General features: G+C 44.6%; 1 protein-coding gene across 1 annotated transcript in view; it reads right to left on the minus strand.

Moving 5' to 3' along the window:
- LOC126260784 (ALK tyrosine kinase receptor-like) overlaps window positions 1-14,052 on the minus strand; it is a 514,129-nt gene extending 500,077 nt beyond the window's left edge. The window contains exon 1 of the mRNA XM_049958121.1: window positions 13,936-14,052. Coding sequence (XP_049814078.1) covers window positions 13,936-14,018 — 83 coding nt within the window. The 5' untranslated portion in view covers window positions 14,019-14,052. The remainder of the gene's footprint in view (window positions 1-13,935) is intronic.
- Between the last annotated feature and the right edge of the window lie 608 nt (window positions 14,053-14,660).

Raw genomic sequence — 14,660 nt, forward strand, 5'->3', positions numbered from 1 at the left:
CTTTGTTGGCCGATGAGAAGCAAGGACAGCGCTGTATTTTCCTTTCTGAGGCACGGTGGGCTGTCGACTGGCGAATAATTTTCGAGCAGCAAAGGTCGACACCTTTTCCTTTACTCGAATTTCCTGGACGAGCTTTTCGTCCTTAAAAACGGGACAATCTCGAGAGGAAGCAGCGTGGTCACCCATACAGTTGATGCAGCGAGGGGATGGAGGTGGACAAGCACCCTCATGGGCATCCCTGCCACACGTAACACATTTGGCCGGATTGGAACAGGACTGGCTGGTATGATTGAACCGCTGACACCGATAGCAGCGCGTAGGGTTTGGGACATAAGGGCGAACGGAAATTATCTCATAGCCTGCTTTGATTTTCGATGGGAGTTGAACTTTGTCAAATGTCAAGAAGACAGTGCGGGTTGGAATGATGTTCGTGTCAACCCTTTTCATAACCCTATGAACAGCCGTTACGCCCTGGTCAGACAGGTAGTGCTGAATTTCTTCGTCAGACAGTCCATCGAGGGAGCGTGTATAAACGACTCCACACGAGGAATTTAAGGTACGGTGCGGTTCCACCCGGACAGGGAAAGTGTGTAGTAGTGAGGTACGCAGCAATTTTTGGGCCTGGAGGACACTGACTGTTTCTAACAACAGCGTGCCATTCCGTAATCTGGAACAAGACTTTACTGGACCTGCATTTGCGTCGACACCTTTCTGAATAATGAAAGGGTTGACTGTGGAGAAGTCGTGACCTTCGTCAGACCGAGAAACAACAAGGAACTGTGGCAACGATGGAAGAACTGACTCTGGCTGAGACTCAGTGAACTTACGTTTGTGAGCAGACATAGTGGAAGGTGAGGAAACCATTGCGGAAGAATCCCCCATGATTACCGGCGTCTCCGATGGCACGCTCCTCCCTTGCGGGGGCCCTCTCTGAGGGCACTCCCGCCTTAGGTGATTGTTCACACCTCAGGTCACACCTCCCGACAAACGGACGGAGGGACCAATCAGCACTTTCGGAAGGTATCAGCTCGGGTAATCACCCCTCCCTGGGCCTGGCCGTTACCACCAGGGGGTACGTACGTGTCCTACCTGTCTACCCGGGGCGGGGAATTACGCGTTACCCCGTCACCGGCAACGTATGGAAGTGCGTGGGTTGGCCTTCAGACACACACAGGGAGGAAGAAAGAGAAAGGGAAAGGAAAGAAGAGAGGTCTCAAACGCCGCAGCGGAGAAAAGGGCACAGAGAAGAGGTAAGGAAAAGAGGACAAAGGAAGGATGAAGACTTACAAGCAAGGAAGGCGAAGAATGTAGTATATTTACAAGCGTCCGTCTCCGGACCTAGGCACAAACCATAACCCCAGAGGGGGAGAAAGGGAAAGAAAGAGCCAGAGGTGAGGGGGGGGGAGCGAAGATGGGGGATGGGGAAGTAGGCGGAAAGGGAAGGTATGCAGCCCGGAAAGGAAGGAAGGCCACATCAGCTCGGGGTCCCGTGCTCGCTACGCACGTATCCACAAAAGAGTTGTGGATCCCCTGGGGGGGGGGGGGGGGCATGGATGTGTGTGATGTCCTTAGGTTAGTTAGGTTTAAGTGGTTCTAAGTTCTAGGGGACTGATGACCACAGATGTTAAGTCCCACAGTGCTCAGAGCCATTTTTGAACCGTAAGATCTTCAATGTCTCTTGCTCGAAATTTTACTAGAGTTCCCCAGTCATCATTCCGTTTTGCCACCGTTTGCATTATCGATTTTGAAAATGAGTTTGTAACTCCACAAACAGCATTTAAGAGAAACAGCGGTTTGTTCACTTCTTTTTTCATACAACCCTATGATGCGTCTTCCCCACAAAATCGTTTTCTCGTAAGGTTAAATTTTAGGAACTGACTATCGGTAAATGTGGAACTTGTTTTCTCCTGCGTCGTCGTAGCGTAATGATCCTTCCAATAATATATCCTACACCTTTCATGAACAACAGCGGTACAATTCACCAAAACAACATGCTATAAATAAATCCTTTCTCGTCTCATTCCTCTCAGTGCACGTTTCCATAGCATTTTACTTCACGGCGTAAGGTCTACGCCATCTTTTACATTTCCAAGACGAGTAAAAAAATTCAGATGTCTAGCTAAATGCCACTGAGGAAACTACGAGCCTAAACAACGGCCACGTGAAGACTGATTCCCACCTCCGCTGCTGGATTTGGCAATGGCCAATAAAAGACCCGGTAGAAAGCTCACATTTTCGACAGAGGAGCAGCAAAATACAGAGAATGAATGTACTGGTAAATAAATGAAACAACAAGTGTGACTACTGAAAGAAAGAATCCACCCTTAACTGTGCTATTTGTATAAAATAGGTGCATGGTGATATTTGCTAACCAGCTAGATTTATGGTTGAAATGGGTCTACCTATGTGTCGCAAAAGTCCGTAAACCTCGTGAAATAGCCGGCCATTGCGAGCCTTAGCGATCAAACATTTTTACAACACGCTTAATTTAATTTCGTGCCCATTAGAATTAGTATCACATTCCAACCTAACTGTTCATTGTTTGCGCTGTCGCGAAACGTTGCAAGTTTCGTCCGTCATTACTACCATAGCACAGAGGGGTGGAGTAGTGCCTAATGCACTAGGGTCCCGTTCGGGAGACCCGAGTTCATCCGTAGGCTTTCCGTGGTTTTCCAGTTCACTCTCGGCGAAAGCTGGGATGGTTTCCTAAAAAGCACCCCCCACCTCTTTCTTCTTCTCCAGTAATAAAAAATCCGAGCAGCACTCCATCTCGAATGACCTTAGCTGTCGAAGGTAGCCGAGCGGTCAGAGGCGGTGCAGTCATGGACTGTGCGGCTGGTCCCGGCGGAGTTTCGAGTCCTCCCTCGGGCATGTGTGTGTGTGTGTGTGTGTGTGTGTGTGTGTGTGTGTTTGTCCTTAGGATAATTTAGGTTAAGTAGTGTGTAAGCTTAGGGACTGATGACCTTAGCAGTTAAGTCCGATAACTGCCATAAGATTTCACACACATTTTTTGTCGAAGGTACACAAAACACTAAGGTTGCCATCTTACTTCTAGCATAGCGTATGGTCGATGGACCTACGAAGTGGAAACAGTGGGAGTGTTGTGAAGACTGAGCAAGGTGCAAACACTGTTCCCTGTACTTCTCCTCTGTTCGTGACGGTCACTGTGCTGTTTACCCATTACACTTTAACTCACTATTTGTCAAAATTAAAATTCGTGTTACAAAAATCTTTTAATGCCTAGAATGCATTTACGTAGGGAATTTGGAAAATGATGGCTGGCTAATTTTGGTTGTAAGTGACAACCATCTTCATATCACGATCATATTAAATGCTGATTGCACGCAAGCTAGATGTACCAGTAATAGTCATGTACTGAGATGCATTTGTGTAGAAGATAACACAAATGAGCAATTTGGTGCCAGCAGTATCAACAGAACTGAGCCTGGTTATACACCATACAATGATGAGGTTCAGGTTGAATAAACTGGCTGTACCAGAACAGATCACATAATTCACGAATTTCCAATTGTATGAAATGCAAATTAAGCGAAAAACTTCATACAGTCGCAAGTGAATGACTGATGTGATTTGCAGTGGTACAACCAGTTCGTTCAACCTGACTGTCGCAGAAGTGTGGTGTCCAGCCAGGCATAGTTTTGCTGTTACTGTTAGCACCAAATTCGTTATTCATGTTGCTTTCTACTCAAATACGTGTCAGTGCATGATACGAGGTGCGGCTAGAAAAAGACCGGACTGATGCTGGAAAAAACATTTATTTACAATTATTTACAATTTCATGTTATCTCCTTCAATGTACTCTCCTCCTCGGTCTCTACACCGCTCCATACGAATTTTCCACTGTTCATAGCAATGCTGCAGATCATTTTCGGTAAGTCCATACATTACTTCCGTCGCTTTTTCTTTTACTGCTTCAACAGTCTCAAATCTAGTTCCTTTCAAAGCTGACTTGACTTTAGGGAAAAGAAAAAAGTCACAGGGGGCCAAATCAGGTGAGTAGGGTGGATGATCTAAGATGGGAATGTTGTGTTTTGCCAAAAACGTCTTCACTGACAACGCACTGTGAGCTGGGGCATTGTCTTGTTGAAGGATCCATGACTTTTTTCTCCACAAATCGTTCCGTTTTCTCCGTACTCGCTCACGTAGGGTAGCCAGGACGCTAATGTAGTAATGCTGATTCACTGTTTGTCCCTCTGGTACCCAATCAATGTGCACAATCCCTTTGATGTCAAAAAAACAATCATCATTGCCTTGAATTTCGATTTTGACATTCGTGCTTTTGTCGTGGAGAACCAGGAGTTTTCCAATGCATCGATTGGCGTTTAGTTTCGGGATCGTAAGTAAAAAACCACGATTCATTGCAAGTAATAACATTTTGTAAGAAGGTGGGATCACTTTCAATGTTTTCCAGGATGTCAGAACAAATCATTCTTCGGCGTTCCTTCTGTTCAATTGTGAGACACTTTGGAACCATTTTTGAACACACTTTGTTCATGTTGAAACTTTCATGAAGAATCTGCCTAACACTTTCCTTGTCAACTCCTGTTAACTCAGACACTGCTCTGATTGTTAAACGGCGATCTTGTCGAACAAGTTTACCGATTTTTTCAATGTTTGCATCAGTTTTTGCTGACAATGGGCTGCCAGTGCGAGTGTCATCACTGGTGTCTTCGCGGCCATCTTTAAATCGTTTAAACCACTCAAACACTTGTGTTCGCGATAAACAATCATCGCCGTACACTTGTTGTAACATTACAAACGTTTCACTTGCAGATTTTCCTAGTTTGAAACAAAATTTGATGTTAACACGCTGTTCTTTCTGTACACTCAACATTTTCCGACGCACAGACAAAACGTCAACTACTTAAAACAGACGCCACGGGCAGGCTTGAGTGCAGGAGGCAGATGAAACTCGAGCAGTAGGCGGAGCGAGAGTCACGTGGCAGGCCACGCGACTTTCAGCATTATTGCATTCGTTTTATTGTTTCACCAGTACTAGTCCGGTTTTTTTCTAGCCACACCTCGTACTTATTCCTGCAACACTCAGTTTATGTTCAACCTGCATTTAATATGATCATGATCTGAAGTTGGTTACGGCTTACAAGTAAAGCTAGCTACACAACATTTAAGTTTCCTGATGTAGATGGGAGCTAGGCATTAACAGGTTATTATAAAAAGATTTTTAAATTTTCTAAGCATTTTGACAAATTATAAAAAGATCTCTTTCTCCATTCCTCAAAATGTGAGGCATTACCAACACATTATTGTTTGAGACTATGTGAGGCGCCGGCCTGTTTCAGGCCTTTCTCCACGCATTTTATCCTATTTGCGTACTGAATTTGTATACGAGACACTCTTGCTTCATTTAGTTGACGGTTCAGTTTTCTTTGTCGACTTTCCACCTGTGTTGTGTATTGTTTACATGAGCGTCAAGAGAGCAGTGTGTAGCAACGTAGATAACACACCCCTCCAGCATTTCATTCTTCTACTAGTTTTTTCTGTTAAAAGCGTCTGGTCTTGACTAGGCGAATTTCTTTTTGCTGGGGCGTAAACAGGAAGAACTTTCGAGCGTTCTGGAAGAGCTGCCCGGCATTCAGAGTGCAGGGTCTTACGCCAGTGGACCGCAGCTATTATCCTCCTGGATGAGCTTCTGCCAACAGTGAGGGGCAGAGCGGGAGGCTGGTGTCCTCAGGAGCGGAACAGGAAACCACTGGTGGAAGGGGTAAGAACTCTGCCTCGTTGGTGGAGTCCTCGGCTGTCCACTCGCCGTTATGCGACTGTGTACGGTTTCCCAGACACGTTTCCTCAAGCAAAAGATTATATATAGCCACACGTGTGCCTGCAAGTTTCTGAACATTGCCGCAAGCGTGGAAATGGCGTTCGAAACCCAACAAAATGTCCAGAATTTCTGACAAGTCCGAATGTGGGAACGGGGTGACACTAGTCTACCGTTTCCTTATCCATAGACATGTATCTCACTGGCAGATGTATTTAAACTTTATACTGGAATCTTCTGTTTTGTGTTGTATTTTAAGTCCACTTTATAACGATGTCCGTTTGTTGAAACTCCACCGAAATCAAATTCTGGCTACGCCTGTGCGTGAACATCATCATCACAGCCGCCTTCCATTCTCTGATGAATGTCACTCGGGTTGACATCTTATTCTGATACCACGTTTCTTAACTGATACTGACCGACGGCCTGCGCAGAGTTCCGTTGTTTACACTGTAACCACAAACCGTTTTCTGTTAAAGCTTCCCTCCAACAGCAGCTGTAGAGGAGATTCTACTGAGCCGTCCAGGATATGCTGTATAGCAGTGGTGCCAGGCAAAGTGTGCAAATCAGCTAATTCCTTGTCCACAAGATTTCAGCTAGGATTAAATTAATACTCAGCGAATAGCGAGATTTGTATGTTGACCGTTCGAACTTTGTGTGCAAAAACAGTCACCCTCCAATAACTTCGGACTCGGTGGAGACTGATAGTTCAAATTCGGTCCATCGGTGTGTCGAACCCTGGTCTAATTTAGGCCTTAACCGTTCGAAACAATATTCCTTCGTTTGTATTTTACATGCAATAGCCGCGCGGGGTAGACGAACAATCTTAGGCATCTTGCCACGGTTCGCGCGGCTCCCCCCGTCGGAGGTTCGAGTGCTCCCTCGGGCATGGGTGTGTGTGTTGTCATTAGCGTAAGATTAGTTTAAGTTAGAATAAGTAGTGTGTAAGCTTAGGGACCGAAGACCTCAGCAGTATGGTCCCATAAGACCTTACCACAAATTTCCAAATTACATGCAATAAAGATGTGTGTCTTGGATGTTTTTTAAGTGCGCTGCTTCTACACTTTAAATTTGTACGAATCGGTTTAAACTCTGCACGAAAGACGATAAATGGATAAAATCAAAAGGAGTTTTGTTATCCAATAATCTTTATCCGTTGTCGAGATGCAATGATTTAAAGTCGAGCTAAATGTAGCATGTAAAATTCGTTCTTTCGTCTTGAGCTGAATGCGTGCAAACGGTTTAAAGTGAACCAGATAAATAAAAAATGCATCCTTAAGGTAAAATTGAAAACTTGCTTTCAAAAATCTAGCTTCGGATTGATTTTCCGTGCCAACTTCTTTTTCTTTTACGCGAGCCACTTCCGTGATTCACATTTGTGCTAATCGGCTCAAATTTTGTAAGAAGGTAGATAAATGCTCATAGATGGAAATAATGGTCGATCTGTATTTTTTGTGGAAGTTTTATGCGCTTGCCATGATATAAGCAACATGATTCGAAAGACAATAAAAATATACTGGATCAGTCGTGAACAAAAATCTACATCGGTTGTCAAGCTATGGCAGTCTAATGTCAAAATTAGAGTAAAACTTGGGGGACAGAATGAAAAATTTTCCTATTGTAACACAAAAAATGTTAATATATCGTGGCCAGAATTTGTCATGTAAAAGAGGGCAACTAGATTTTCGACTTATCTGGCAGCTTCATTGAAGTCGAAACCTCTTGACATATTCGCCATTTTTTACGAGTTAACCCCACTTCCCCAGCGCAGTCAGCTCTGTCGCACCCACCCTCTGTTACACGTATGGTGAGGGGTGTGAGAGCAAATAAACAGAAATTTATGTGCTTCTGGAGGGTGGGATGCATCTACAGTGGAAAGTATCCAAGAGTGAGGGTGCATCTATAATCCCAGAGTGGGGAATTGTGCATCCTGAACGGGTGACATGATCGCATGTGTCATATTACACGATATGACGTTATGCATCAGGCTACTTCACTTGAGACGGTGAATTACATTACATAACACGGGTAGTAACAATAAAAGTTAAAAAAAGCGCGAATATGTCAAGATATTTTGATTTAAACGACTTTAAAGCTTCCATATAAGTAGAAAGCTTGTTCCCTTCCTTTACATCCCGATTCTGCCAAGGACAAATTGGCTTTTTTGTGCTACGATATTAGCGTTTGTATTTCTCGAAACAGCGTCGGGGAACTGACGAAAGCCGGGCGGGGTGGCCGAGCGGTTCTAGGCGCTACATTCTGGAACTGCGCGACTGCTACGGTAGCAGGTTAGAATCCTGCCTCGGGCATGGATGTGTGTAATGTCCTTAGGTTAGTTAGGTTTAAGTAGTTCTAAGTTCTAGGGGCTGATGACCTGAGAAGTTAAGTCCCATAGTTCTCAGAGCCATTTGAACCATTTGAACTGACGAAACGTGAACCGCTAAACCGGATCGAACAGAAATGTTTGGTCTGTCACGATGGAGACAGTAGGTCACATAGCCCAACATACTTTGTTAGTAATCAAGTATTTCATTGTAATAATAGTTTTCCAGCAACGCCAAGAAGTAATGATCTTCGCAACTTTTGTCACAGAGCGAACAGACAAGCATTTTTTTAAAGAATGCTGCTGTTCTGAGAAAAGTGTCTTGAAATCTACAGTGCAGTATAGAATCCACCTCGGGCACATTAATGTTTTAATAGGCGTCGTTCCTTCCACTCCACACAATTGCATGGCGCCAGGCCGTTAGCTCGAGCAGCCTCACACCCCTCTCCCTCCCCCCTCCTCCCCCGCCATCCAACACCCGCACTTCCACCCTCCCCCCTTCCCGACACTCTCGCGGCTGAGGCCGCAGTAACTCTCTGCTTGCGCACTCCTCCAATTACAAGAGATAATCGCTTTCATTTATTTCCGCACGAGTGCAGACGTTGCCGTTCCAGGGGAGCAACATTCGCAATTTATTTCAATCACGGGTGAATAAAGATGAACAGACTTTCTGTGTGAAATACCCCGCAGGTAGGCGGGATAAGAAATGACTCTAAAAGTACGGCGCGAGAAGAACCGTGCAGCGAAGCCTCTACTGTTACACTGTTTAAGTCATTCCGACAACTTCTTCCTGAGACTGTTCTCACCTTATAGTGAACCAACAGTGTGAAATAAAACTGTTTTCGGGATACGCGAAAGTATAATGAGCGTAATTACTAGCATAGTGTTGTCAATGTTGCAGTTGCTTTAGCCAAGTGAACAGTTCAGTGGCGTTTGGACTCTGGTGTTTATACTACAAGGTTCGCGTCCAGATGTTTTACTGCTTTCCCGAGAAATAGAAAATTTTGAAAAATGAGAATAAAATCTGAAAGTTGATATAGCTCGTTTTGTTCATCCACTTTCTTTCATTAAGAGACAAAAATCATTCCTCCTCACGAAAAATTTGGCTTTGTTGTTGCGAAATATTGCAGATTGACTTTGAGAGCTGAATCTTTGAGTCGGAATTGATCAGCGAAGCTCACTTTCGGTCGTTCTCGCTGTTATAATCTGTCTACACCGCAGGGACCAACGGTTGCTTAATTAAATCCCCCTTAACCCTAAAAAAATTTTGAAAAAAATATTGAAAAAAAAAATGTTTTGGTCGTTGGATGGAGGCCCATGACGGTATTGTTTCCAACTTCAATTGCTTCTTTTATCGCAACATTGTCGAGAGGCACTACATACTAAGACAGGTACAAAGCGAAAAAAAGAATCACCAAAACTGAGAATATTTTCGTATTAATATAGCTGAACCCGGTAGTTTTTGCTCACTCCAGCGCTAACGTACAAAGAATTGTTTTTAGGCCTCCGTACCTGAATCGATAGAAAGGGGACCTTTTTGCTATTAGTCTGTTCGTCTGTCTGTCTCATCATCCGACTGTTAAGATCCCCTTCTCTGATGAAAAAGTTTCAAGTTGAAATTTATGTCACCTACTAAGGTCAGTGCAATCAAAAGATACGGCCATTTATGACATCTATTTCCATATTCGCAAACTCTTTAATCAAAATCTATAGCGTACTTGCCGCTGACCTAAAATCATGAAATTTGACAAGAAACAACGTTTCACTGTACAAGTAGAAAAAATTCCTAAACTTACAATTTGTGATTTTATCACAGGTCGGCTCTCGGAGTTCCTGGGACAGCTACCTTGCAGTTTCGATATACAGAACAGGCAAAAATTTTCGAAATTCTGGGTTCTCGGGATACATCGTAATTAAAAGCTATGTTAATGTTCCATGGTGAACAGGGTGTTATTGTGTAAATTATTGAACCTGTTTAATAGAGTTTCTATTTCTTCATCAGTTCCGTTGTATATAATGAATGTTTCATCAGCATATCTGCAGTAGTATACAGTTTTCTGGGTTATTATGTTTTGTTGTTAAGAAGTTTATTTTCAAGGTGGCTAATGAAAACCTGCTTTAAAAAACGCATTGACTGTTTCAGACTTGGAAAATCGAATAAATCAGCTATAGCGAAACATATAAATCAAACAGGACACAATAGACAACGATCTCAAAGTACTACATAATTTAGAAAAGAACTGGAAAATGGACATGTTGGAATAAATGGAAATATTCATCCATCGCCACATGGGGAATAACGAGATCCTGAATGAAATGACAGATTTCAAAAATTCACATTTCTTTTCCAATTTCACTACAGTACCTTCGGAATAAAAGCTGTACAGCATCACAGTCTTTTGACTCTAGCCCCAGCTATAGCTTAGCAATATGTAAAATAAATAGTTCTTATATCATCATTTGTACAATAATATTGTAACTGACGCTCAGTTTGTAATATACACTCCTGGAAATGGAAAAAAGAACACATTGACACCGGTGTGTCAGACCCACCATACTTGCTCCGGACACTGCGAGAGGGCTGTACAAGCAATGATCACACGCACGGCACAGCGGACACACCAGGACCCGCGGTGTTGGCCGTCGAATGGCGCTAGCTGCGCAGCATTTGTGCACCGCCGCCGTCAGTGTCAGCCAGTTTGCCGTGGCATACGGAGCTCCATCGCACTCTTTAACACTGGTAGCATGCCGCGACAGCGTGGACGTGAACCGTATGTGCAGTTGACGGACTTTGAGCCAGGGCGTATAGTGGGCATGCGGGAGGCCGGGTGGACGTACCGCCGAATTGCTCAACACGTGGGGCGTGAGGTCTCCACAGTACATCGATGTTGTCGCCAGTGGTCGGCGGAAGGTGCACGCGCCCGTCGACCTGGGACCGGACCGCAGCGACGCACGGATGCACGCCAAGACCGTAGGATCCTACGCAGTGCCGTAGGGGACCGCACCGCCACTTCCCAGCAAATTAGGGACACTGTTGCTCCTGGGGTATCGGCGAGGACCATTCGCAACCGTCTCCATGAAGCTGGGCTACGGTCCCGCACACCGTTAGGCCGTCTTCCGCTCACGCCCCAACATCGTGCAGCCCGCCTCCAGCGGTGTCGCGACAGGCGTGAATGGAGGGACGAATGGAGACGTGTCGTCTTCAGCGATGAGAGTCGCTTCTGCCTTGCTGCCAATGATGGTCGTATGCGTGTTTGGCGCCGTGCAGGTGAGCGCCACAATCAGGACTGCATACGACCGAGGCACACAGGGCCAACACCCGGCATCATGGTGTGGGGAGCGATCTCCTACACTGGCCGTACACCACTGGTGATCGTCGAGGGGACACTGAATAGTGCACGGTACATCCAAACCGTCATCGAACCCATCGTTCTACCATTCCTAGACCGGCAAGGGAACTTGCTGTTCCAACAGGACAATGCACGTCCGCATGTATCCCGTGCCACCCAACGTGCTCTAGAAGGTGTAGGTCAACTACCCTGGCCAGCAAGATCTCCGGATCTGTCCCCCATTGAGCATGTTTGGGACTGGATGAAGCGTCGTCTCACGCGGTCTGCACGTCCAGCACGAACGCTGGTCCAACTGAGGCGCCAGGTGGAAATGGCATGGCAAGCCGTTCCACAGGACTACATCCAGCATCTCTACGATCGTCTCCATGGGAGAATAGCAGCCTGCATTGCTGCGAAAGGTGGATATACACTGTACTAGTGCCGACATTGTGCATGCTCTGTTGCCTGTGTCTATGTGCCTGTGGTTCTGTCAGTGTGATCATGTGATGTATCTGACCCCAGGAATGTGTCAATAAAGTTTCCCCTTCCTGGGACAATGAATTCACGGTGTTCTTATTTCAATTTCCAGGAGTGTATTTCGTCAGCCTACATCTGTATTACGATAGCAAGACCTGCAGAAGACATGTAAACAGTTGACACTGAGGCGTAGCGCCTTATAACGATCCTGCCTTGGAGGCGGTTAAGTGGGAGATGTGTCTCAGAGCTGGATAGTGACAGATGGTGACGCGAGACTGGACGCGCACGTAGTTTATGTATCAGCCGATAGAGGACAATATTGGATAGGGGGGACTGTGATTTTAGTTTACATTGTGCCCACTAGAGTGCACTCAAGTAACTGAATGTTTTTCATAAACTGTTCTAGTATTTTCATAAAGTGTTATTATGTCTTTTTGTGTATGTAAGATGTTATAAATGTGTTTTAGCAGTATGAATGATGCGTGAGTGTGGTTTAATGTTAATATGAAGATAATTGCTTAACGAGTTATGTAGTAGGATTTCGTGTGGGAACATTTTGAAGAGGTATGGATATGAACAAAGGGGATTTTTGTAGATCAGATTTGTAAAGTAAGTTAATGGTTAAGGGAAAGTGAATTCAGGTATAAATAACAATAGTAAATAATTTTCTGCATAAACAAAACTTCAGCATATTAGATAATTATGTCGGTAAAAGGTGCAGTCGTTAGGTTTACTATTTTGCCATTGGTTATTGATGAAAAGCGTGGACTGACGCGGGAGACTGTTGTTTTGCTATTGGATGTTGAGTAAACTGACCAATGGTAAAGCAATATTCTTCGCGCGCCTTTCTCTGCTGGTAGAGAAGACTTAGAGTATTCTAGAGAGGAGTCGAAGCCCAGCCATGAAAGAGATCGGACGTGTGCAGTAGTAGTTCCGATGGAAATCATAAGTTGCCGGATCCAGCAGTGTTTCATACATCAAAAGTGTTGGAAAGTGACGGCATAATTATTCCGATGTGTGTGTAGAAATATCGGAATTTTTAAGTGAATTTTTTGACGAGATAAGACATACATTCCGCGTGGCGTATTGAGCAGGTCGGTGGCTAAAAACTGACTGCATTTGGTACCGACAGATTTAATATTTGGCGAGCATTATCGATCTAAAACAATCAGTATTTTTGTAGGTATTACGTTTCCGGGAAATGCAACACCATAAACTTGCTAACGCGAGTGAAAGGGATTGCGAGTGACTGTGTTAAGATTAGCACGGGCTTGGCAGTGATACTTGTTCAGCTAAGTTTCAGAATATATTAATTGAGGACAAAATTTCCAACCTTTCATTCGTATGAAAACTTTCTCCCGAAACGTAGATTAGTGACTTTAATTGCAGCCTGGTTCACGTCAAAGTACAGTAGTTTCACTCGGCTTTCCTACTGATGATCTGCTGAGACAATGTTCACAGGTAGGTGCAGGTTCGTCGTAAAAAGACGGAAAGAACCGCGCCGCCGGAACACCACATACATCGACAGATAGTTGGTGAAATCGAAACCAGCAGTATTTTGACCATCTTGTCCAATACACTACAGATTTGTTTTTGTGATCGTGTTTCCAAGCTACTGGTACGTTTATGACACTTTGTGAACAGTAATCAAGCAAGCCAAGAGAGCCACAGAAATGGAAACACCTCAGCTCGTCACAACGCGACTGCCACGCCAGAAGAACAAAGTGAGTTACAGTTACAAAACAATTTCATGCAAACATAAGTCCAGCTTACAAAGTGACACCTCCTCTGACTAGGTTCTCTCTTCTTCCACAGAACAACATTTATGAAAAGACCGTTTAACATCTGTATGATGTTATTGTGAAATTGTTTTTTGTAATGCCATACTGCCTGATGATAAGGTATTCCCTCGAAACATAAATAAATAATACATTAGTTGACAAATTTTGGTAGCGGTAGATAAAAACCTTGACATACTGTACGTCTGGTGTGACGCTGCTCTCACCCACCTGGCGTTCTGCGGCCCCACAGACTTGGGCTCGTAGGAGGAGCTGGCGGAGACCGCGGAGTCTGGGATGCGGCCCTCCTCCATCCCGAGCGCCGAGTGGCAGCCTCCGGAAGTTGCTGTGGGCAGAAAACACGACCGGGTCGGTCTTAGAGGGCGCAGGTGTGGGCAGTGTTCAGGGGCTGCCAGTGGTTCTCTGCAGCAGACGCTAAACAACAGGGACACCAATGAATTAAGCTTACCCTTCATTTTGCAGTTAACTGGCAGACGGAGAACATACAAGGTGTGTTGGAAGGATACTAAACCAAACTGAGAGCATACTGACAAAATTTCTATGTGGAGAACTGAACGGTCGTCATACCAAAGATTAAGTACATGGCAGCACTAAATAATTTTGTATGCAGAACTTAATCTCTACGTTTACAGTCATACAATCAAAGTAACACTGAAATGACGGGTATTGGTATGTTCTTGTTGTTGTGGTCTTCAGCCCTAAGACTGGTTTGATGCAGCTCTCCATGCTACTCTATCCTGTGTAAGCTTCTTCGTCTCCCAGTACTTACTGTAACCTACATCCTTCTGAATCTGCTTAGTGTATTCATCTATTGGTCTCCCTCTACGATTTTTACCCTCCACGCTGCACTCCAATACTAAATTGGTGATCCCTTGATGCCTCAAAACATGTCCTACCAACCGGTCCCTTCTTCTTGTCAAGTTGTGCCACAAACT

Source organism: Schistocerca nitens, chromosome 5 (genome assembly GCF_023898315.1).
Source record: "Schistocerca nitens isolate TAMUIC-IGC-003100 chromosome 5, iqSchNite1.1, whole genome shotgun sequence".
Lineage (NCBI taxonomy): Eukaryota > Metazoa > Arthropoda > Insecta > Orthoptera > Acrididae > Schistocerca > Schistocerca nitens.